Source organism: Acomys minous (genome assembly GCF_964271855.1).
Source record: "Acomys minous genome assembly, chromosome: 16".
Taxonomy (NCBI): Eukaryota; Metazoa; Chordata; class Mammalia; order Rodentia; family Muridae; genus Acomys; species Acomys minous.
In genome coordinates, this window is record NC_140498.1 from 66,095,129 (window position 1) to 66,120,761 (window position 25,633).

Here is a 25,633-nt window from a genome sequence, read left to right on the forward strand (position 1 = left end):
GTGTAGCCTAGGCTGTCCTGGCCTCACTTTGTAGACCAAGCTGCCCTCGAACTCACAGCAATCTGTCTCTGCCTCCCAACTGCTAGAATTAAAGGTGTGCGCCACCACCCGGCAGCCCAGCTGGGTTTTTGTTGTTGTTTGTTTGTTTGTTTGTTTGTTTGTTAATTCACTTTTTCAATTTATTTAAGCATCCAATTGATGATGCTGTAGTAAGAATTCTGAAAATTTGATTTCTATTAAAAAAACACATACCAGCCGGGCATATAATCTCAGCACTCGGGAGTCAGAGGCAGGTAGATCACTGTGAGTTCAAGGCCAGCCTGGTCTACAAAGTGGGTCCAGGACAGCCAAGGCTACACAGAGAAACCCTGTCTTGAAAAAACAAAAACAAAAAACACATACACAGGCAGAAATACTATAAGAATATGTTTTTGTTTTAATTCCTGGTGTGGGGATATGCAGTTGCTTCTGACTAAAGCAGCAGATTATGATTTGCCTCATGATCTGGCAGAGGCATGGTTTAGCCAGCTACAGATAGTTTCTGTGATTGTATGATTGGAATTCTGGGAACTTTTCAGAGGGTATGTAAATGCTAGAGCCCCCGATAGGTTGGGGCTGGTAGCTGTTAGTCACTTAAGGAGGTAAGTTGTGATTAGCAAGTAGCCATAGTCAAAGAAGAAACTAAAGGAAAGAAATTAGATTCGGGGATATTTCTATTTCCTACCACCCCTCTATTCTTGTTTCTCTACTATCTAGTGTTAGGGGGTAAAACTGGGGAGGTGGGGCACAGTGATAAAGGTTAGGAAAAAAGAACCCACAAAGTAGCAAGTCCAGCTACGTAGTGCAGCTCAGTGCTGAAGTGCCTGCTTAGATGTATGAGGCTCAAGTGGGATACTCCACAGCACACACAGATTTCAAGTGTCCACAGTAGAAATACTAGTGGCTTAACCCCCAGTGGTTATGAGCATTTTGTCATACTTGATTTTGTCTGTTGTGCTTGTTTAAAGCCCTATATATTTTCAAACAAATCTGTTTTTAGCATTGTGTTTCAGCCCTAAGTGCTTAACTGTCATGATTAACAAAATTTAGCAGAGTCGATGGTGTCTGTTGCCAGATTCACTGTCCCCAGTTGTAAAAAGAAGTGCTGGGGCTGGAGTAAAGCTCCGAGGTTAAGGGCACTGTCTGCTCTTCCAAAGAGCTTGAGTTCAATTCCAGGTAACCACGGGTCCATAGAAGGTCTGCTTTTCACATGAGCTTACCATGTTGATGACTTTTGATAAAGATAGTCAGCCTGAAGAATACCTGCTGCCATTGGCTCTCTCATGATCTCCTCAGACTTGGTCCCAAATATCTCCTCTAGCTTAGGGTCTGAAGGTGTCATTGTCAGGAGGCTTTAGTGAGATTTCACAGAGGAGCTGAGCTGGCCCACCATCAGGTGCTCCTAAACTAGTGTTAGGTCTAGAGGCCTTGGTGTTAATGGCTACATGACAAGTAATTTTAACAACAGGCTAGAGTTGAAGAGAGCCATGCATAGTGGCCTATATATGCAGTTAACAGCATCCAGGAGGCGGAAGCCAGAGGCTCTGTGAGTTCCAGGGCAGCTGGGTCTGCAAAGTAAGTTTCAGCTAAGACTACATGGACCCTGTCTCAAAAAGAATAAACAAGTTGTCATGTCAACTTTCCTTGGGGAGTTGGGAGATCTCTCTACTTACCCTAGAAAGGACCATCTTGGGGAACAATGAATTTATTGGGCTTGCTTATAGAGCAGGGGTAACCCCAAAACACAGCTACCCACTAAAAGTCTCAACTCAGAAGCTATTTCCTGTAGCTGCATAGATAAAGTCCACCCTTCAGTTAGACTTTCATCCTCTGATTACTCTGTTTCATTTTTAAGACAAGGGAAATGTGTGTGTGTGTGTGTACTCGCGCGCGCACACACACACACCTACCTGTGTCTACCCCCTGAGTGCTGAGATCAAAGGCATGTGCCACCATGCCTATAAATTTAGGAAACCTTTAAAGAGCAAACTGGCAGGGGCTCTGGGTGATAGATGGCAATGTGAAAGTAGATAGAGTCAGTAATGATTCTCAGGTTCCAGCTTCAGTAATTAAACTGTCCCACCTAACAGAATCAGGATGGGGAATAATGGAGTAAAATGAAGGTTTCACATCTGAGCACAGGGAATCAGCCTCATGAGTCTTACCAAAAAAGTTAACATATCAAAGGAAAATGATGCTGCTAAAAATGGTTGCGTGCTGAGCCAAAAAAAGCACCCTCTTCCCACTAAAGCAACAATTAGCTTGGCAGGAGCTGCCAGATGCAAACCTTGGGGTTGAACAGCCTCCCCTGTGGATTTTGTTGAGGCACAGTCTAGTTGCAGCAGCCTATGACCTAGAAGACCTCATGAGTGACCGGGGACCAGGCTGCCACAGTTCAGACAAATCCATGCAAATGATAGATTAAAGGCAAGCAGAGTTAAAAGTAGCCTTAGCTAGGTAGGAGGAGTGCAAAGTCAGAGCTAGCCAGACACCAGTGATCAGGACAGCAGGGTCCCTCACTGCCTTCCTTTCTTAGTTTTTCAGCCTATATATTCAGTTCCATAGCTTAAAAATATTTCTCAGTGCCAGCACTAACCACTAATCATAACCCCATACAATAGAAAATACAGCCTCAGCAACTGCCTGACCTGCAAGAAGCAATCTGATTTGCAGTTTCCACTTTATTAGAAATAACCAATTAAAAAATAAATAAAAATAAAAAACCAATTTTCAACAGTGATTTGCGAGGCATTCAAAGAAACTAGGGAAATGTGGCCTATTTGCAAGAGGAAAAAAGTGGACAGAACTATCCAAATGCTTAACTTTCCAGGCAATGTTGGTGGCACATGCCTTTAATCCCAGCGCTTAAGAGGTAGAGACAGGCAGATCTCTGTGAGTTAAAGACCAGCCTGGTCTACAGAGGAAGTTCAAGGACTGCCAGCCCTACACAAAGAAACCCTGTCTTGAACTTCCCCACCCTCAAAAAAAGTTTTTAAAATCTATTATCTTAGCCAGGTGTGGTGGCGCACACCTTTAATCTCAGCCCTTGAGGAGTGGGGCAGAGGTAGGCGGGTCGCTGTGAGTTCAGGACAGCTAATGTTACACAGAGAAATGCTGTCTTGAAAAACAAAACAAAAACAAAAAAATCTATTATCTTTGTGAGAGTAAAAAGAAACCATGGACAGAAAAAACAGTTTCCACGGTGAATGAGCAAGTGGAGAATATTATAACAAAAGATTATGGAAAGACACCATTGAAAACTACAAGAGCCGCAGTGGGAAACTAAAAATGTAGTAACAGATTTTAACAGGCAAAAGAATGAATTGGAGGGCCTAGCAGTGTAGTTCAATTGGTAAAGGGTTTGCCTTGTATGCACAGAGCTCTAAATTTAATCCCCAGCAGTGCATAAAAATGGCTACAGTGGTGCATACAAGTCACTTGAGGTGTCAGAGCAAGAGGATTTGGAGTTCAAGGTCATCTTCAGCCAAATAGCACGTGTGAGGTCTGCAGTAGAAAAGTGGCTCAAGAGATGGCTCATGATTAACAACACTAGCCATTCTTTCAGGTGACCCAGTTTTGATTCCTGGTACCCACATGGCAGCTCGCAACTGTCTATAACTCCAGTGCCCTCTTCTGGCCTTTGAGAGCACTGCATTCAGAAGTGGCATATTAAAATACAGAAGGCAAACACTGACAACCATAAAATGTTGAATAAATTAAAGAAAATAATAAAACAGATTTCTAAAGATTGCTGAGTTGACATCATCCAGTCGGAAAAATGGGGAGAAAGGGCAAAGAAAAGAATAAACAGACTCCAAGGGACCTGTTGCACATTATATTCCTATTAAAAGGGTACAAAAGGGCTAGCCTGGTCTACAAAGTGAGTCCAGGACAGCCAGGCCTGTTACACAGAGAAACCCTGTTTCAAAAAAAGAGACCAGAGAGACTACTTGAAGAAAGAATAGGTGAAAACTTCTCAGATTAGGGACATGAACCAGTGCTCAGTAAAGGTCTGAAGAAACAAGGCACACAAGAGTCAAACTGCTAAAAGCCAAGAGGCGCATTTTGGGTTTTGGTTTGTTTTATTTTGGTTTGATTTTTTGAGGTGGTATTCATTTGTTTATTCTCAGTACTAGAAATTTAACCCAGGGCTTTGCACATGTACTCTTTCACGGAGCTAGTCTCAGCTCCAATAGACAGAGGTCCTGAACCAGCAGGAGACTACAGCCCAACCCGAAAACAGGTCATTTCAGTGGCTGTTTGTTTAGGAAAATGAGCAGTCACTTGTGCTCGTTGGCATTAGCCATCAGAGAAATAACAAATCAGACTGTCGCAAAGTAACTGTTAGGGTAACTACAGCCAAATGCTTATTTGGCTTTGTTTCTGGAGGGTGGGTGGAATTACATGTCTCCCTTGGTCATCTCCATCTCTGGTTCTCTGTGTAGCCCTGGCTGCCTCTGTGAGCCCTGGACTCACTTTGTATACCAGGCTAACCTCAGCAATCCACCTGCCTTGCCTCCCTGTGTGCACCACTGTACCTGGCTCCATCCTTTTTTATTTGGCTCAGCACTTAAGAGCACTTGCTGTTCTGTCTTAGTTAGGGTTGCCATTGCTGTGACAAATCACCATGACCAAAGCCCCACTCATCATCAGCGCAAGAACCTGGAGGCAGGAGCTGACGGGGGTCATGGAGAGGTGCTGCTTACTGGCTTCCTCATCATGGCTGACTCTGCCTGCCTCTTACAGAACCAAGGACCACCAGGCCAGGATGGCACCACATAACAGTGAACTGTGCCCTTCTTCATAGACTGTTAATAAAGAAAATGCCCTACAGCTGGATCTTATAGAGGCACTTTCTCAATTGAGGTTCCCTCCTCTCAGATAACTCCAGTTTGTGTTAAGTTGACATACAATTAGCCAGCTCCCTTTCCAGAGACCAAGGTCATTTCCTAGCACCTATATGGTGGTGCACAACTGTCTATATCTCCGGTACTTTCTTTTTTTAACTTCATGGACACCAGGCATGTATATGGTATACACACACGCATGTAGGCAGAACACTCATACATATAAGATTAAATAAATATTTTTTTAATTAAAAAAAATAGCCAGGCATGGTGGCGCACGCCTGTAATCCCAGCACTTAGAAGGCAGAGACAGGTAGATCTCTGTGAGTTCAAGGTCAGCCTGGTCTACAAAGAGTCCAGGACAGCCAAGGCTACACAGAGAAACCCTGTCTCAAAAAAAAAAACAAATAGGAAGAAAAAAAAATTTTGTGTTAGCCAGGCGTGATGGCGCACTCCTATAGTCTGGGGGGCAGAGGCAGGCGGATCTTGTGAGTTTAAGGCCAGCCTGGTCTACAGAGCTAGTTACAGGACAGCCAAGGCTACACAGAGAAACCCTGTCGTGAAAAAAACAAAAAGAAAAAAATGTATCAGGACTGGTGGCAACGCCCCCACTCACTAAACCATGTCACCAGTACTTGACCTTATTTTTGAGACAGGGTTTCTCATTGAAGCTAGAACTCACCAGTTGAGCAAGACTAGTTGGCCGGCAACCCCAGGCATCTTCCTGTCCCTACCTTTCCAGTACTGGACTGAGAGGTGTGCACTACCACAGTTGGCTTTGTGTGTGCATATGCCTGGTTTGTTTTTCTGTTGTTTCGGTTTTTTGAGACAAGTTTCTTTGTGTGCCTTGCCTGTGCTGGACCTCAAACTCACACAAACTTGGCTTTTTGTGGGTGTTAGAAATCTCACTTCAAGTCCTCATGCTTGTATATGGCACTTCTTTGTCTTTTTTTTTTTAATTAACTAGTCTAGGCTAGTTGTGGTACACATGTAGATCCCAGCTCTCAAGAGAGAGGGGCAGGTAGATCTCTGTAAGTTTGAAGTCAGCCTTGTCTACATAGGGAGATACAGACCAGCCAGGACTACTCAGTAAGTTCTTGGCAGGGAAATGGGAAGTATGGGCAGAAGAGAGAGAAGGAAATCCCCAAAGATTACTTCCCAGCATGCTTGGGTGGTCAAGCCCAAGTAGTGACAGAATCATGGGGTGTCAGCTGGCTGTGCAGAGGATGTCCATGAGTCTTCCTGTTGAACATGAGGTCAGCAGACACAGCCAGCTTCAGCTCTGGCTTCTCTTCCTGTCCTGCTTCTGGGAGCACATCCTGTGGGACTCTTTCCTGCCTTCCTACATCACAATCTTCTTGCCAGCCTCCTCTAACAAAACCAGCAGCTATGGCGCCTCAGCTCTGTTGGGCAGCACATTCTCATTGTAGCAGCCCCTTTTTAAATACAGGCCTGTTCTGGCCCGTTCTGTTTTGTTTTTATTGTGGTGGTAGTAGTTTCCTCGAACTCTGCCTGCCTCTGCCTCTGCTGAGATTAAAGACGTGCACCACCACTGCCTGGCAGAACCTTGAGCCTTAGCTAGCAACATTAACATGGTGGCGCACGCCTTTAATCCCAGCACTCGAGAGGCAGAGGCAGGCGGATCACTGTGAGTTCAAGGCCAGCCTGGTCTACAAAAGCGAGTCCTGCATAGCCAAGACTGGTACACAGAGAAACCCTATCTCAAAAAAACTAAAAAAAAAGAAAAGAAAGAAAGAAAAAGAAAAAAAAAGTCTTCACAAAAAAAAAAAGGAAGAAATGTCTTGCTCAATAACTCATTATGCTACTCTCAGCTAGCAGTGTAATAGAATCATTTTAAGTCTTCCAGGTGCACGTTTGTTTGTTGGTTGGTTTTTTTGTTCATCTCAGTCCACTAGTAGATTGAACCAAGAAGCAGCCAGTTTCCTAATGTATTTTACTATTTTTAGTGCATGCTCTGGTGTCTGAATAGCAGAATGCTATTGACATATCTGTCGTGCAGTGGAAGCACATCCTGCTGAGACTTACCTCTAGATCACAGCACGTCCTGCTGGATTCCATCTCTGGCTCACCTTGTAGATGACTCCCTTTGTCTCACTAGCAAGCCTGTTTTGACCCTGTTTCCCTTCCCTCTTCCTTCAAGGCCCTCAGTGTAACAGAGAAAGGGGAAGGGTGTTGGTTTGTAGTTGGGAGCAGTACTACAAAATAACAACACATCCAGAAGTTCCTGGCAAGAGTAGTGTGCCCTCCTATCAGTTCATATGGCTCTAGAATCAGTCTGACTATGGGGGAACTGTGAGAGTGTGAGCTTCTACATGAGAAGCATGTTCTTTCAACAGGGAAGTAGTAGACTGCCCATTCCCAGGCCGAGTGTTGAGAGATCCAGGCTGTCTAGATTTGGGTTCCCAGTTCTTTTTTTGGTTGGTTTGTTGGTTGGTTCTTTTCAAGACAAAGTTTCTCTGTGTAGCCCTGGCTGTCCTGCACTCCCTTTGTAGACCAGCCTGGCCTCAAGCTCACAGAGATCCGCCTGCCTCTGCCTCCCAGAGTGCTGGGATTAAAAGGTATGCGCCACCTGACCTCCCAGGTCTTAGTCACCAGCTTCGCATAAGTAAGATTTGGTTTAGGAAGAAACTCAGTTTCTTCTCCCTGTTGTCAACCCATAGAGTCATTTTTCTAAATTTAAGTGCTAGACATTATACCACATGGCTTTATAGCTTATCTGGATTGCAAAAACAGTTAGATTGTTATGCTTTCCCAATTTAAAAATGAGGAAACTGAGTCCCCAGGCAGTTGGGAAATTCACCCAACGTAATCCAGTTGATAAACTTTGAGCCCAGTTCTCAGACTCTAAAACACAGGCCCTTTTCAGTGTTTGAATGTCACTGAAAGTCTCAAGAGTCGTTACATGTGGGGAAACAAACAGTAAAGGCCGCAGTAGCTTTCACTGGGCTTCACCTTCCCTGCCAACTAAAGTTGTTGTTTTCTTTTCTCAGTGAAGAAAAAATGACTGCTGCTCGCATTAGAAAATGTCACAAGTGTGGGACTGGCCTCATCAAATCCGAAGGCTGCAACCGCATGTCTTGCCGCTGTGGTGCCCAGATGTGCTACCTCTGTCGAGTTTCTATCAATGGCTATGACCATTTCTGCCAGCATCCTCGCTCTCCAGGAGCCCCTTGCCAGGAATGTTCCAGGTGCTCCCTCTGGACCGACCCCACTGTGAGTAGATGCATGTCGGCCCATTTCTACATATGGGAAACCAGCCATACATTCCTGTAATCAAAAATATTTTGTATATATGTGACAGGTTCTAACTCATGGAAGCATACAAGCAATTGCGTAGGCCAATAACCACAGGGAAAAGACTGCACAAAGTACACTAGGTGTGGTGGGCATGCCTAGTACCTATTCTTAGGAGGCTGAGGTAGGAGAATCACTGAGATCAACCAAGCAAATGAGAGTGACCCCATTTTAAAAAGTCATGCGTCGGGGGTGGGGGTGGGAGGGGGGCTGCCTTTCATCCCAGCATTTGGGAGGCAGAGGGAGGCAGATCACTGTGAGTTTGAGGCCAGCCTGGAGCAAGTCCAGTGATGCTTTGACCCAGGTGTTCCTCCACCAGTAATTCTGTGTCAGGAGCTGGTTCCTATGGCCCACTGTGCCCGTGCTACTTTGAAGGACCACCTCAGGAATCACCTGGTCGTGAAGCTCAATGAGACCTCCAGCAGGCCTCTCCTCTGTCTCCAAGGTGGAGTGTGGAACAGAGCAGAGGTTTTGTGTGTAGAAAGTCTGATCTTCCCAAATGTCTGTCTGGTTGTGTGGAGGCAGCCTACATGGGAAGGAACACACACCTCAGGTGTTGAAAGCCCTGGGAGACAGGCCTGGCCGTTCCGCCGACTCCACCACCACCAGTCCTAGCTTGCATCTCTGGAGGTTCAAGGGCAAATGAATCTTTATCCTAGGTTGGGGTTCTTTCTAGCGCCTTCCGTATCTCTAGACATGGCACGTGGGCATTGGCACACAACACTGGGACGTTAGCAGCCTGAGCTGTGCTTGTTCTCTCCCCTGCGCCTCTTCCTCAGCGTGAAATTCTGCTTGCGCCTTGTCTGTCTGCCATAGCAGGTACCTGCCCTGTTCTCTTGTTGGATTGCCATCTTGTAGCCTGAGGAAGGTTCTGTGGTTACTCAACGTTTGAAAAGAAGGTCAGGCAAATAGCAGTCCCTCTGATTTCCTCCAAACCATAGTAGAGATTTTGTTCCACTTGTCCCATTCCCATCAAACCAGGGATCAGCTTGGTTTCCTTCATTCTCACCAGGAGGCGGATTGAATTCCAACCCAGCATCTGCTGAGTCCTCTGAGAACACAAAGCCATTCAGAATCGCCAGAGACAAAGCTTGCACTGTCCTGTTCCTGACCTCTGCTTCATTAACCAGCAGGCCAGGAAGAAGCGCGCATTGTCAGCAGGGAATTGTTCCTGCACAGCTTGGGGTGCAGAGGAGCTTGAGCCCTTAATGATGAGAGGTAGTTTAGGAGCCTGGATGGACTCTGTGCTAAGGGCTCAGATGATGAGTAGTAGTCCCTCCTCTGTTTGCTACCACAAATACCTTGCCATGAGTATGCGAGAAACTAGTTATGATGCAAGCTGCCTTCCTGAGGAAGAAGGGAAAACAAGAGCAATGTGGGACAAGGGACATAGCTCAGTGGTGTGCTTGCATGCCATGGACAAGGCCCTGAGTTCAAACCCCAGTGCTGCGCAAAAAAGAGGATGGGCAGATAGTGCTCTGCATCTACCCCACCTCCAAAAAGGGCCAAAAAATAAATAAAAATTATTAAGTTGGGTATGCTGGAAAACAACAACAACAACAAAAAGCTGAGTATGCTGGTGCATGCCTTTAATCCCAGCACTCGGGAGGCAGGTCGCTGTGAGTTCAAGGCCAGCCTGGTCTACAAAGCAAATCCAGGACAGCCAAGTCTACACAAAGAAGCCCTGTCTCAAAGAACGAACATACATACATACATACATACATACATACATACATACATACATACACACACACACACACACACACACACACACACACACACACATATTTTCTTAATAAAAGTAGATCTTAAGAGCCAGGCATCATGATGGTTCATAACAGTGTGATCCCAGAACTTGGGAGACAGGAGAGGAGAGGATCAACATGAGGCTGACTTCAGCTACAAAGTGAGACTGGCTCAGGGCCAAAAATGACCAGGTCAGAGCTTGTCCTGGGTTTGGGCTTAGTGGTTTGCTCTGTGCTGGTGTTTTATAGTCTTGGAGATAGGACGTGAGACCTGAGGCCCAGCTAGCACTGTCCCACTGAGCTACAGAGCCCGGGCTCTGTTTTTCGCTTGAGGTTGTGTTTGTTTTTTGAAGCAGGGTCTCACTCGGCATTCCTACTGCCTCGTCTCCCCGAGTGCTGGGGGACAGGTGTGAGCCACCACACCAGGATTCTGTGTGTTTGGAGCCTCCTCTGAGAAAGCATTAGGGCTTTCCTGCCAGTTCATGGGAGCGTGCCACAGCACCCAGCCATCAGGGTAAGAGGCTGGTTGTGAGGTTATCACGATATTTAGCTACCATCATGTATGCAGTGCTGTGGCAATGTGCTAAGGCACCTGTCTTCTCCCAGTTTCACAAATGAAGATTGATGTCAGTAAATAGTAGCTCAGCTCTATGCCTGTCCCAGGACGCCAGTGCTCGGGTCACCTGTCCCCAGCCCCTGCCTTCTCCCCTCAGTGGCTACAGCACCTTGGAGATCCTGGTTCTAGTGGCCCTTCAGAAACAGCTTTATTCAATATTCTTGCTTTGCATGGCTTTGTACACAGGCCCTAGGCTTACAGGGTCCCTGCCACTTCCTTCCCTTTGGCCTAGAATCAGAGTCTGCCTGCAGACATGTACTGTGGACTGCCCATCAGCCACATGGTGTAGAACCTCCCCATTCCTCTTAACATGGAAGGGAAGAGACTTACTGTGATCCATGGGCCTCATCTCTCCTCAGAACGCAAACCATGCTGCTATATGTCTTCGCCTATGGCTTAAAATAGCTGAAAGTCTCTTAGTGAAATAGCAGTCAGCCTCCATGTCCCTCATCAACCCCATTTTCAAAACCTAGCTGTGCATGGCAGCACAAGTCTTTAGTCCAGGCACTTGGGGTACGGAGGCATCTCTGAGTTTGGGGCCAGCCTGGTCTACACAGCAAGTTCACAGCTGGGGCTACATAATAGGGAGGCCCTGTCTTGAAAACAAAAGAAAAGGAAAAACTAGTCGCCAACTCTTACAGCTGACTTGACTTTTATTTCTAGTCACTGTCTTCAGTTCCATTGTATCTTTAAGAAGATACAAAGAGGAAAGTGGGTGTCATCATCTGAAGTGTTTATGAAACTTCCCACCCAGTACAATGCTTTGTGAATGTTAGGGGTGATTTTGACTGACCGCGTGGCAGTGGGGGCATTTGTTTTCCATTTTTGCAGATGAGGAAAAGTGTTCAGGATCCTGGACTTGGTAAAGCCAGAGTGAAAGAAAGCTCAGGGCTTCTGCTCATGAAGGCTTCCTCTACAAGTAGATGGCCAAGAGGTGCCCGCAGGGACTCACTGGACTCCTTCCCAGCTGAGCAAGCTGCAGATGGAAGGAGAGGCCTCGCAGCTCCACCTCCCTGGTGGGTACCAGGTCACCAAAGGACTCTGTCAGGCAGGCAGCCATCCAGTGATCCCCTGTGCCAATGAAGTCATCTTCAGCAGAGCCCAGCAGGCACATTCCACACTGCCTCAGGTCCTTGTGAAGGAGACATTTGGCTGCCTGGCCTTTGTGGATAAGGAGATGGCTGCTGAAGCTAGAGGCTGGTCTGAAGCCTGTGTAATCTTTGCTCCTCTGCAGCACATTGTCCATTTCCCTCTACACAGCATGTGCCTCCCTGAGCTGGGCTTTCCTCTCATGCCCCACCCCCCAATTTCCTGTTGTAGGGAGACAGCTGGGGTGGGGGCTAGGGGCTGCTGTTGCTCAGGCAGCCCTGCAACTGAGCTGGGAATAATTTGAAACTAAATCTCCAGCCCTTTGGAAGCCTTTCACAAAACCCTTGCAAGTTTATTAACAACAGCTGTGGCCACACATGACCAGAATCCTGGCCCCATAATCATGGGGGGAAGGGGCTGGGGTTGGGCAGCAGCAGGCTTGCCTGTCACCTTTTAGAGGAAAAGAAAGCTAAGTCAAGTCACCCATGGCCACATGAGCCTGGCCAGCAAGTAAGCAAATAGTGAGGCTCAGGTTTGGACTCTTAAGGTCTTGGAAGGGAAGGCCTTAGCAAGAACAGCTCTGTGCCAAGTGCTCGTGCTTGTGGGTCGGCTGATGGCTGTTAGTAGCAGACTTACAAAGACAGCCTCTGTCCCTACTCCACTACTTGCAGTTTCTTTGTCCAGATCCTGCTTCGTAGACAGCTGTGGTGTTAGTGTTTGAGGGACGTGCAAAGGTCTTTGCAGTTCTGCTCTTAATGAGAACTTCTCTGGTAATTTCTACCTCACTTCTTGTGAGTTTCTAGAACAGCTGGGCCCCTGCTTTCTCCCTCCAACTCTGGACCTAACTCCCAGGGCCTTCTGTGTCCTGCTGAGCTCAGAGAACTCAAGGATGAGAATTAAGTCCTCCCACCTCCTTTTCTTTATTGAACTCTCTTCCAGGGACCTGCTGGGTGTGACGCCCACATGATACTTCATCTTTTGTCCACCCTGGGGTGCTCCATATATGTCCTCCCCCATTCTCACCAAATTCTGGTGATCTAAGGGCTTGCTTCTTAAAAGAGCTGGAGATGTCAAAAGGCACATGAGGATTCACCTAATGACACCTGCTGTGTCCTTACCCTCTTTCCTTTGAGACCCTGTGTGTCTGCTCGGCCAGTGTCCACCCATGTCTATATCAGCTGTCTCTGCTCTTCAGGAAGGAACACTGATCTAGGGTGTTTTTGTTTTGGAGAGGTTTTGTTTTGTTTTTAAGACAGACAAGGTTTCTCTGTGTAGCCTTGGCTGTCCTGGACTCCCTTTGTAGACCAGACTGGCCTCGAACTCAGAGATCCACCCACCTCTGCCTCCTGAGTGCTAGGATTAAAGGTATGTGCCACCGGGCCTGGCTGTAGATCTGTTTAAAGTAAATAAGTACACAGAGAGAAGTTCAGTCAGGCTTATAACATTCTAGAGCCCAGGAGCCAGGGGGAACACTGCAAGACTCCTTCTCACTGTTGCCTGTGACCAAGGCAGGCAGCTGGGGGTGGATCTCAACTGGCCTCCTGCCCTATCCCTAGGAACACTCTCACTTGGGCTGACTCTCAGCCATGTCTCTGCCTCTCCGGGCTTACTATACCCTGCCTGCCAATCCCTGTGTGTGAACATGAGCCATGGTGCAGGGTGGCAGGTACAGACCAGCCTTCTAGGGTGAAATCTCAGGAATTGTCAAAGTTGAGTCAGAAAGAAAAAAGAAAAAGAAAAAAAAACTTTGGAAATATACCAGAATGTTCCTAGGAGTAGCTTCTGGTAAGAAATGACCAGCAGATGTTTGGTTTTTTTATTTTTGTTTGCTGGTTTGTTTGAGGGGTTTTGTTTGTTGGTTTGATGGATTCTGTTTGTATTTTCACAGCTGGAGATTAAACCCAGGGCCTGTTCATTCTGTGCAACATCCTGTCAGTGAGCTACACTTTGCACCCTCAGTTGTTGTGTCTGTTACTTTAAACAAGACCTACTGGCAGACCTACAGCTTGGAGCTCCAGGCTTGGGGTCTAGCTCTAACCCCACTTTCAGAAACTGTTTGCCAAGGAAATGAAGAGACTGTGATGGCTGATCTTGTCATCAACCTGACACACCTGGGAAGGGGACCCCTCAGTTGAGTTGCCTCCATCAGATTGACCTGTGGGCATGTCTCCTTTAATGAATATATACTTTTTCTTTTCTTTCTTTTTTTTTATTTTTTATTTTATTTTTTCTTCCATACAGGGACTCCCTGTGTGGCCTTAGCTAACCTGAACACACTATATAGACCAGCCTGACCTCAAAATCAAAGCTTCTGCCTCCAAAGTGCTGGGAATAAGGCATGTACTACCTCACTCAGCAAACATAATACTATTTTAAAGATTTCTTGAGATACGGTCTCACTATATAGCCCTGGCTGGCCTGAAACCTGCCATGGAGAGCAGACTGTCTTCAAACTCAGAAATCCTTCTGCCTTCTGAGTCCTGAGATCAAAGGTGTCTTCTGCCACAGACCAGCTTTTTTTTTTAATTTACCTTTATTTATGTGTTTGACTATTTTGTGTGTGTGCATGCACGCAAGAGAGAGACAGACAGACAAGTGTGCTTACTGCCTACTGAGGTCAGAAGAGAGCATTAAATTCCAAGGGATGATTGTGAGCAGCCATGTGGATGCTAGGGACAGGTCCTCTGTGAGAGTAGCTAGTGCTTCTCAACCACTGAGCCATCTCTTCAGCCCCCTTTTATTATTTTTCATTGTGTGTGTTTGTGTACACACCTGTGCAGGTATTCACAGACACATCAAAATCAATGGATTTGGAATTACAGGTGGTTGTGAGCCCCTACCCCCACAGTGGGTACTGGGAACCAGACTGAGCTCTTCTGTAAGAGAAGCATGTACGCTGAACCATCATCTCCAGTGTGTGCTAGGGCCTTGGCCTTCTACATCTCATAACTTAACTATCCATGAGTGAGAATATTTGGGAGCAGGAGAAATAGCATCTGTTCAGAGCAAGGCAGAGACTGAACGAAGTAGGCCTCTGACTTAGAAACCATGGTTTGGGACCGGGTGTGGTGGCGCACACTTGTAATCCCAGCACTCAGGGAAGTAGAAGCAGGTGGATATCTGTGAGTTCAAGGCCAGCCTGGTCTATTAAGAGCGCCCGGGACAATCAAGGCTACAAGAGAAACCCTGTCTCAAAAAAGAAAAATAAACCATGATTTGGGCGACCAGGTGTTCAAGGCTGTAAGGTGAGACTGCCTACATAGAACCTGAGTGTGCCTTAGGAATTCCTAATTTTCCCACAGAGTTGCCTGTGACAGATTTGATGGACATAATTCCTCTGTTGAGGGTCCCTCTTTTCAGGTGTGTCAAGATGACAACCAGAATTAGCCCTCACAGAGACCCTTTACTCTTTGAACAGGCTGGGAATAGTTAGTGTCAGGGCTAGACCCCAAACCTGGACCCAGAGCCCCAAAGTTGTAGGTCTTCCAGTCACATCTACTACTTACCCTATGGCTATGGCCAGGCAGGCTCCATCTTCCTGTAAGTGACTCAGCCTGTGGTCCTGCTCGCTCCTGGCCTGCCATCCTCTTTCCTCCCATTGTTCCTATTTCCAGCAGCCCCATAGCAAGCCCTTTTCCAGTGCCTCTCACTCAGGTGACCTAGAATGTCTCCCTAGGGCCTCCCTTACCCCATCTGTCTTCAGCCTTCCTCCTTTCAGTATTGCTGATTCTTCTTCAGTTATGACAATATGAGTAGTAGATAAAAACTGTATGTCGTTCCTGCCTGCCTTAGCTTGAAGAACTTAAACTGAAGGGAAACTGCTGGGTATGGGCCCTCCCCTCAGTAAAGTAGGAAGTGACCAGAGTATACACACTGGCTGAATGTGACCTTTTTCTCTTAAAAAGAAAAAAAAAAAAAGCCATGCCTGGTGGCGCACACCTTTAATCCCAGCACTTGGGAGGCAGAGGCAGGTGGATCGCTGTGAGTTTGAGGCCAGCCTGGTCTACAGAGTGAGTCCAGGACAGCCAAGGCTACACAGAGAAACCCTGCCTCAGAAAAAAAGAAAGAAAGAAACACAAATCCCTTTTAAAGTTGTTAAGCACATCAAAAGCCAACCAATACAACTGTTTGCTCAAGCTTATTTGTTTTTTTTTAGATGTGGCCCTAGCTAAATAGCTTGTCCTGGAACTCACAGACCTTCCTGTATCTTAAGAGTGGGGATCACAGCCCTATGCCCCATGCCCAGTTTGTCTGACTAGCAGTTTACTCATGATTCATCATAAATTATAACTGAGCCCCATCATTTCTGTAACAGAGACTGACGCAGGCGCCAAGGGCATCTCCAGGCTCCAGACAGATTCAGGAGGAATGGTCTTGAGGATACTTTGACACACCGGGGAGTGATCAAAGCATAGGAAGGAACAAGAGGAAATGCTGGGGTGGCTGCTTCCTGTGCTCAGGAAGGACTCTTGAGCAACAGACTGGGGTTCTGCTGAGAAAGCTTGCCTCATTCCCCTTGCCAGTGCTGTGCATGCAGAGGGAAAGGCACAGGAAGCCTGAGGTGCAGATGAGGCAGGCATCGACATGCAGGTGCCCTCATACTGCCACAAGCAGCCTAGAGCCTTCTGTCTAAAAAGAGCAGTTTCTGCTGAGCATGGTGGCACACGCCCTTAATCCCAGCACTCAGGAGGCAGAAGCAGGCGGATCGCTGTGAGTTTGAGGCCAGCCTGGTCTACAGAGTGAGTCCAGGGCAGCTAAGGCTACACAGAGAAACCCTGTCTCAACGAAAACAAAGCAAAAGAGCAGCTTCTGTGTCCCTTAGGTTCCAGCCATCCTCCGTGACAGATGCAGCAAGGTTCTGTCTGGACATTTCCACCTCAGAGCATATGCACTTGGCCAGGAGAACCATGGTTTCCAAGTCAGAGGTGTTATATTCAGCCAGCTATATTACTCTTCCTAATTTGAGTCCGAGGAGCCAAAACAAGGCCATCCAGTCTTCTCTGCTCTGAAATGTCATAGCAGAAAGTCCATGGTGAAGAGTCGGGTACTCAGCACTGAGATGTGTGGGTGCTATAAGGGACCACACTGCTTCTGTCCTCGCCTTTCCTGTACCTTTCAAGACAGTGCACTCAACTGGGTCACAAGCTAAAGGAAGGAAGGCAGAAAAACCCCGCCATTAAGCTTTGAAAACTTTCCTAAACTGTAGATTTTTTCAAGAAAACTATCAGAGTGCTACTGGGATTTTTTTAAAAGGCATTCTTTGTAGTCCACTTCCATCAAGCCAGATATGAACAGTCACTTTCTCTGGGACATCAGATTTGTGCTCTATGGAAGTAAGAGCGAATGGGGGGGCTTGGGGTTGTTTGTTTGTTTGTTTGTGTTTTGTTTTTTGTGGTTGTGGTTTTGGGTTTTGTGGTTTTTTTTTTTTTTTAGGCAGGGTTTCTCTGTGTAGCCTTGGCTGTCCTGGACTCTCTTTGTAGACCAGGCTGGCCTCGAACTCACAGCGATCTACCTGCCTCTGCCTCCTGAGTGCTGGGATTAAAGGCATGCACCACCATGCCCGGCTGTGGTTTTGGTTTTTTGAGACAGGGTCTCTGTGTAACCTTGACTGTTCTGGACTCACTTTTGTAGACTAGGCTGGCCTCGAACTCACCGTGATCCCCCTGTCTCTGCCTCCCAAGTGCTAGGATTAAAGGCGTGTGGCACCACCGACCGGCTCATATAGAGTGTTTTATGCATCACCTAGCCGGTGTGTATGGGCCACAGTACTCCTCCCAGACAGTGGACATGGCTATTATTTTACAGTATCTAAAATGTTTGATGGGAACTGGACTTTTGTTCCTCCTTGTCAGAATAGCTGACCAGGTGTGACTATATCTCTTAGCACACTGAGATACGCATTTAGAATTCCCAGTGCCAAGGAAAGCTTAATAAGGATCACTTCTGTGACTTGGCAGCTGAGGCTTGGGGAATGTAAGTGTTCACTGGTGTTACCCAAGTTGCCACAGAGCCATCTTCAACTGCTCTCTGCTAAAGCCCTTCATCAAGGTGAGGGAATGTGCTGCATAGTGACACACACTATGTGGCTGGCGGTCTGTCTCATGGGCTGAAGTTCAGCAGCCTTAGCAGTACTGTGTCACAGAGCAGCACATCTCTCTAATGAGATTCCTGACCTGAGGGACACAATAGCTGTGTGGTGAGATCACTGGTCACTGCGTGCCTGTGACCTGAGTCACCTGCAAGTAGGTGACAGACTTCTCTAACAAGAGGTCCAGGGCTGGGGGATGGAGACATGGCTCAGAGGTTAAGAGCACTGACTGCTCTTCCAAAGGTCCTGAGTCCAATTCCCAGCAACCACATGGTGGCTCACAACCATCTATAATGAGATCTGGTGCCCTCTTATGATGTGCAGATATACATGCAGGCAGAGCACTGTACACATAATAATAAATAAATAAATCTTTAAAAAAAAAAAAAAGAGGCCCAGGGCTGTGCTCTTTGTCAGAGTAGGGCCTTGTCTTGAGAAAAGAGGCCAGCAAGATGATGCAAGTGGTAAAGGAGCCTGCAGCCAGACCTGAGAGCACGCATGGCAGGAGAGAACCAGCTTCTGCCAGTTGTCCTCTGACCTCCACACGGGCACCGTGACATAAACACACAATAAGTAAATGTAATTTTTAAATTTTAAAAAAGAAAGAAAGCCAGTATGTCAGAGGTGGGCTAGGAGACGAGACATGATCTGGAGAATCAAGTGTGTCCAAGAGCCTGTTACTTCACTGAAACTTGCCCTCATCCCCCATATTGGTTTTTTGAGACAAGGTCTCATGTATCCCAAGATGGCCTTGAACTCACTGAAGAACCAAGGATAACTTTAAACTCCTGATCTTGCCTCTACCTCCTAAGTGCTGGGATCACAGACATACACCAAATCTGCCTGTCCATAGTAACTCTTAGGAAAGCAAAGCTCTTTCTCATGCTCTCAGCTGGTTCAGTTGATGTGTCAAGGTCTGCTGTGTGCCAGCCCTGCTTCCGATAGACCACCATCCCTTGAGACCTCCAGCTGGCCGAAAAGATACCCACCATCTTGGTGGGTTGTCTATTGGTTTCTCTCTGTTAGGGTCTCACTATGTAGCCTTCACTAGAACTCATTCTGGAAACCAAGCCATTCCTCCAACTTACAGAGATCCTCTTGCCTCTGCCTGCCCAGGGCAGAGATTAAAGGCATTGCAACCCAGCCCTTAGTGAGGGTTTTCAAAACAGTGAGTAGACCTTTTGTCCCAAACTAGAGAACCATGTTGCAGGCTACTCATGAGTGAGAGGAAGCAAGCATGGATGATGGTTCTGACAAAAGTCCCATTCTCCCTCCAAGCACATGGAGATACGGGAACAGCACATGGCACAAACCCAGCCACTCACAGTTGGCCTATGTGCAAGGTACCTGTAGTTCTTGACCCAATAAGGGACAACTTGTTCTCCCTTTGCTTTGTTCCCCCTTTCTGTCCCACGAAAGTCAAACCTCTGCTGCAGGGCTGCCACCAGGAGCCACAGGCAGCTTCCACTCAGCAGGGCCTCCCTGTATTCAGAGGGGTGGGTCCAGAGGCCTGCTGTGCCCAGAGCTGCAGCTTGGAGAGGAGAAAAGCCATGGGCTTTAGCCCTTCTGTCATCTTCCCCTGGCCCACATGCAGCTGCCTTTCTGCCATAGACCCCACTCAACAACCCCTCAGGCCTCCTTTATCAGAAGACTAGCCAGCTGGTCAAGAGAAAGATGCAGGAGATAGGAACGCACTGCGCTCTGCCCCATGACCCTGCTTCTCGGTGCTGCAGGCTCATTCTCTGATGTTCTTTTTATTCTAGGAAGATGATGAGAAGCTGATTGAGGAAATCCAAAAGGAAGCTGAAGAGGAGCAGAAAAGGAAGAATGGAGGTGAGTGTGCTTCCCAGACCTTGATGGGGCTTGGGGAATCCCTGCCCCTCAGGCTCACTGCTCAAGCCATGGGAAGGCAGCAAAAGCCATGGGTTCAGTTTGGGCACCCCTATGGTCAAACACTCCAAGAGTGTGTTTAAGCTCTGGAGGCTCTGAAGGGACAGCTCATATGGGCTGTGCCAAGCTAGACAAACATACTGCCCTCTGTGGGCTATGGGTTGACCTTAGGAAAGTATACATTTGCCCTTTGGCATCTTGCTCTGATAGGCAGTCGGTGTCTTTTGTATTAAATTTGAGATTAGCCACCACTTCTAGGCTCAGAGGAGAGTGTACTGAGGGTCAGGAGTGGCCCTCCTATGCTGGGCTGCCCTAGAGCCTTCCAAGCCCTGGCAGAATCAGAAGTGGCATATGGTGTAAAAATCTACTGGAGTAGGTTTGGTCTACTTGACTCACTGAACCCCACCTTCTTTTCAGAGAACACCTTCAAACGCATCGGGCCCCCTCTGGAGAAGCCACCTGAGAAAGTGCAGCGAGTGGACGCGCTGCCACGGCCTGTCCCACAGAACCTGCACCCACAGATGCCACCCTATGCCTTTGTGCACCCACCCTTTCCCCTGCCACCTGTGCGGCCCGTGTTCAACAACTTCCCCATCAACATGGGCCCTGTGCCTGCGCCCTATGTGCCCCCTCTGCCTAATGTGCGTATCAACTACGACTTTGGCCATGTGCACGTGCCTCTGGAGCACAACCTGCCCATGCACTTTGGCCCTCAGCCGCGGCATCGCTTCTGATACCCAAAGTCCTACCCAGCCACACTGAGTCTGCAGGAGGACCCAGTCTCACCTTCTGAGGAGGAGTGGAGTCCTGGCTTCCCTCTTGAGGGTGGGCTCGTGTCCTCCTTCTCTTTCCTTTACAAAGTTCACTGCTCCTTCCAGTCTGACACCCTTTGGGTGCTGACTCTCACTGGGAAGCTCCCTAGTTCTGCCATCTTAGCAGCTGGTACAGTGGCCTGACCCTCCCAAGCAGACAGCTGAAAACCCAAGGGGAAGTGGCCTGCCGTCCCCAGGCCAGGGCTTTCCCCTTGCTGCCCAAGGCCCACTCAAGTTCAAGGGCCTCCCAAGAATCTTCTGTGGCACAAGTTTTGTTCTGTTGTTACCTAAAAAGGTCACTCCTATTCATGTAGTTTGAGCTGGAGGTTTTTGTGGGCTGTTTGTCTCCACATTGAAAAGTCTGGTTGGAAGTATTTCCCCAGGGAACTGCTGAGAGCCAATAGTCCTGACACGTGACATCAACAAAGGGGCTTTTTGGGAAGCTGTCACTTATTACTGGGCTCCCCTTCCTGGAAGAGACCTTTCTTGTCACCAGCCTGGGATGAGCAGCATCTCAAAGGTGTTTTTTGATTTCCCTAAGGGTACAGATGACCTCATGGAGCTGTTGCATCCTGCCTGCTCGCCTGTCCCCTCATGAGTTAGCAGTAGAAGCAGGCAGAGGGAGAGGCCCTAGCTCCATGCTGAGGACAGCTGGCTTCCCTAAAGTCAGATGAGAATCCAGGCCTGCGTAGAGTCCCTGACATGTTCCCGCTGCCTGTGTCCCCTCCTGCCCAGACCAGGTCTTCGTACGTTGCTCCATCCTATTTGCTGAACAGGGGTGGCAGCAGGTGGTTCTTTCTCAGTTGAGTTGGCTGTCCTTGTCCTCCCATTGCTCTGAGGGTGTCCCACATTCAGAGCGTGCAGACTTGGAAATGGGAAGACTCCCTGAGTGCCCATGGCCACTTGAGTGTGGGTGGGGCGTACACAGTGGTGACTCAGGAGCTCTGCCAGGGGTTACCTGAGCTGTGCTCCTAGTCTGAATGACAGTGCCTTGGAAAGATGGGCCACAGGCTGCACGACAGGATCCTCTAAGTACCTTAACTATTATTGTATCCGTGTACTCTGCACCTCTCCAGAGGCCCCCACAGGGGGTGGGTTACTTCAAGCACTGCCCCTCCAAGGCTTCATGAGCCATTGGACTGGGCACCCAGTTCTAGTTCTACCCAGTGCCCCCATCACATTGCTCCACCAAGAAGAGGCTGGGTGAAAAGCCTGACCGTTTCTGGGGTAGCTGGAAGAACAAGCCAGGCAGGTGCCACCCAGACCTTGGCACTCAGAGAGGTGAGGCCAGGGTCATGTCTGGAAATACAGTCTGTGGCACACATGGCTGCAGGGATCCCCAAGGCAGCTGGCACCTTAACCTCTGGGACCCAGGCTGCTTCCTGGTTTGAGAAACTGCCTAGCCACTCCCAGTGTATTTGCCTTAAAACTGGAGAGAATCTAGTATTTGCACTTAGCAAAAGGTTTCAAAGTTTAAAGTGCATGATCTCACTTTGTACAAAAGAAAAAAAATGAAGTAGATGGTTAAATGTTTTCTTTACCTTTTGGTAGTAAAAATAGAGAAACCAAGTCTGTTTAGACTACTGTGTAAAAAGACTGTATCATATGTAACTTGAATTCCATGTAAATAAATGTTTGTGAACACTTCTCTTGGCTCTGCTTGTCTCCACTCAGATGACAGGTTCCCAGAAGCCCTTAGGTGCAAACAAGCACCATATGCTACTCACTTCCCCAAGAAAGGCAGCAGCACAGGGTGGGGAGAAAAGACCCCTTTCACCTGCCAGGGGAGAAACTCAGTGCCTTGGCTTCCAAACCCCATTTAAGTTGTCTTAGCAAAGAATGTCCTCGAAGATCACACAGGCAGTCCTTGGCGGACTCCTTTCCAAGAGGCTTCCCAGTGTAGCATTAGCCCCGGGCTAGCCTCATCCAGCTGACAAGGCCGAGAGAACAGGACCACGTCTGGCATGGGCATTCCTGGCCAATCTGGCAGGAAGGAAACCATCTCCCTGCATTCCATAGACAGCACCACACATCTTTACCTTTACCACCACAGGGCCAGGAGGGCCTGGGCACAATGAAAATGGGACCTGCAGATGGAGGAGGGCCCAGAGAGCACTCCAAGAAAATAGTGTCCTTTCCTGCCATTTGTTGTGTTACTGGATTTGTTTTGCATCTGAGAAATTTTCTGCTGAAGTAAAATTTGGGGGCAAAATTTTTCTACATTGCCAGCTCTCAAAGCAGTCATTGCCTACAGATTTCCTCAGTTGTCCCCAGCCATCCAGAGCTGTTCCTGCATTGTGAAAGTGGTGGCTGGGGCATTGCAGCCAGATTGTGCCAGTAAAGCTGTCCATCCTGCCTTCTGTGTGACAGTGGTACCCTCACCTTTCCTAGGCTCTATTTGCAGGGCTTCATGGCTGCCTTTGTTTGTTTGTTTTGTTTGTTTTTCAAGACAGAGTTTCTCTGTGTAACAGCTCTGGCTGTCCTGGAACTTGCTCTGTAGTCCAGGCTAGCATCAAACTCAAGGAGATCTGCCTGCCTCTGCCTCCCATATGCTGAGATTAAAGGTGTGCTGCACCACCACCACCACCACTTGGCCCACGCCTTCATTTTCATAAGTTTTTCCACACTCTTCCCTACTATATACACTTCCCTGGATACCATGTGCACTGGAGGAGTTTAACATAAGGTCTCTCGGGGGCTGGGGAGATGGCTCAGAGGTTAGGAGCACTGACTGCTCTTCCAGAGGTCCTGAGTTCAATTCCCAGCAACTCTTCTGGAATGCAGGTATATACGCAGACAGCACTGTATACATAATTATAATTAATAAATCTTAAAAAAAAAAAAAAAGGATAAAGTAAGTCTCTCTAGTCCTGGCCAGACTATAACTCAACTATGTAGACTAAGTTGATCTCAAGTAGATTTGCCTGTCTCTATCTAGTGCTGGATTTAAACACGTGTGCTTCCACAACCTACAGATTTCTGTTCTGATACTCCACTGTAGATTTATCCAATGTCTCAAACATTGCCCTAGTTAAAAATAAGTAAGTCCAGCTGGGCATGGTGGTGCATGCCTTTGATCCCAGTGCTCAGAGGCAGAGGCAGGAAAATTTCTATGAGTTCGAGGCCAGCCTGGTCTACAAAGCAAGTCCAGGAGAGCCAAGGCTACACAGAGAAACCCTGTCTCAGAAAAACAAAATAAATCATCAAGGGCTCCAATGTTGTTGCCATTACATTCAGACTCTGTAAACACCCTGTGCATAATGGCAGGTGCTATCCGAGTTGGACCACTTTCAAACATGGAGAAGGAGCTTTGTAACCCAGGCTAGCCTTGAGCTCTTAAAGTCCATTCTGGCCAGGCGTGGTGGCTCATGCCTTTAATCCGAGCACTCAGGAGGCAGAGACAGATCGCTCTGAGTTCAAGGCCAGCCAGGTCTACAAAGCAAGTGCAAGACAGCCAAAGCAAGACACAGAGAGACCCTGTCTCGAAAAACCAAAAAAAGCCCATTCTGTCCCCAAACTTAGAACTGTGCCTTAAGTTCTGGGATTACAGGCACACCACTACACCTGATGTGTATAGCATCTGTATGGGAGTACACATGCATGCCTATGGAGGCCGATTACCTGTTCACGTGGTTCTCCATATATATTTGGTTGGTGGATTGGTTTTGGTTTTTCGAGGCAGGGTTTCTCTGTGTAGCCTTTGCTGTGCTGGAACTCACTCTGTAGACCAGGTGTAGACCAGGCTAGCCTTGAACTCAGAGATGTGTTTGCCTCTACCTCTTAAGGGCTGGGATCAAAGGTGTGCACCACCAGGTAAAGTTCACATTTGTTTGTTTTTCAAAACAAAGTTTCTCGGGGACTATAGAGATGGCTCAGAGGTTAAGAACACTGCCTGTTCTTCAAAAGGTCCTGAGTTCAATTCCCAGCAACCACATGGTGGTTCACAACCATCTATAATGAGATCTGGTGCCCTCTTCTCATGTGCAGGTGTTACATACAGGCAAAATACTGTATACTTAATAATAAATAAATCTTTTTTTTAAAAGAAAAGTTTCTATGTGTAACAAGAGCCCTTGCTGCCCTGGACTCAATTTTTAGACCAGGCTAGCCTCGAACTCTCAGAGATCTGCCTGCTTCTGCCTCCTGAGTGCTGGGATTAAAGGCATGCGCCACCACGCCCGGCTAAATCTTATTTTTCAGCCCTCATTGATCCTAGATTTCACCAGTTTAGCTAGGCTGGCTAACCAGCAAGCCCCAAGAGTCTTAATCCGTCCTTATCGGTACTGAGGCAACACATGCCAGCCCCAGCTGGAGTTTGGGTTTATACAGAACTTGAATCCCCAAGCTTATGTGGCAAGCCCTTTGCTGACTAAGCCATCTAGCCCTTCCTTCTGTATAACACCTTTGGTTTGGGGGTGGGGGGCGGGTAGGGCGGCAGGATTGGGTGGTTCTTGCTCTAATACGCATGCTTCAGTTTCCCTTTACCCGCCTCCCGCCCCCTCCCTGCCTCGGGGTGGGGGAGAATGTCAACATAGTCTCCCTATACAGCCTGGACTTGGACTCCTCCCACCTTGGCCAGGTGCCAGTGCGCCCAGCTGCCTTTGGTCTGCAGCACTACGATCCAGCAAGGGTTTTTCCCTCTGAGGGTTGCAGCCGAGCTTACGCCCTCTTGCCACAGGCTCCACTCACGTCCTTCAGTGCTGGCACTGGTGTGATGCCAGCACTCTGGTCTCATGACCCCTGGGGGAGACAGTCAGTGCCATAGTCCTGAGGGCTGTCTGTGTCATCCCTCAGACAGGATTTAATGAAGCATCCGTCCCTCCCGTTGCTTCCTCTGCCAGAGGCTATTTGTTTTGCTTGACTGGATGGGACAGTGGAGTGAAGATTTCATCTCTTGCTGTCAGGCTCGGCCCGTCCCTGTCAGTGATAATAGACAGCTCTGCTGTGGTTGTCCTAGGATTGTCTGTCACATTTGTCCAGCGAGTCCTCCTGGCTGTTGGAGCCCAAGCTCTGGGACCTGTCATCTGTCGTTAAGGCAGGAATCAAGACGTGTTCTAGCTGGGAATGGGGACAAGCCTTTGATCCCAGCACTTGGGAAGCAGAGATTACAGCTCTCTCTGAGTTCCAGACCAGCTTGGTCTGCATGGTGAGGTTTCCTGTCTGGAGGCTGGGGGGGGGGGGGGGGAGTGTAT

At 47.9% G+C, this 25,633-nt stretch overlaps 1 protein-coding gene and 1 long non-coding RNA gene across 6 annotated transcripts in view; both read left to right on the forward strand.

Annotated features, from left to right (window-relative positions):
• The window catches only part of RNF216 (ring finger protein 216), a 106,790-nt gene extending 84,702 nt beyond the window's left edge, over positions 1–22,088 (forward strand). For all 5 annotated transcript variants that reach the window (XM_084763900.1, XM_084763903.1, XM_084763904.1 and 2 more), the window contains exons 15-17: positions 7,898–8,120; positions 19,503–19,572; positions 20,047–22,088. In XM_084763900.1, the coding sequence (XP_084620026.1) occupies positions 7,898–8,120; positions 19,503–19,572; positions 20,047–20,363 (610 nt within the window). In that variant the 3' untranslated portion in view covers positions 20,364–22,088. The remainder of the gene's footprint in view (positions 1–7,897; positions 8,121–19,502; positions 19,573–20,046) is intronic.
• On the forward strand, positions 224–5,144 carry LOC311587296. The gene is made up of 2 exons (XR_014775813.1): positions 224–259; positions 514–5,144. It is a non-coding gene; the product is annotated as an uncharacterized lncRNA (long non-coding RNA).
• Positions 22,089–25,633: the final 3,545 nt, after the last annotated feature.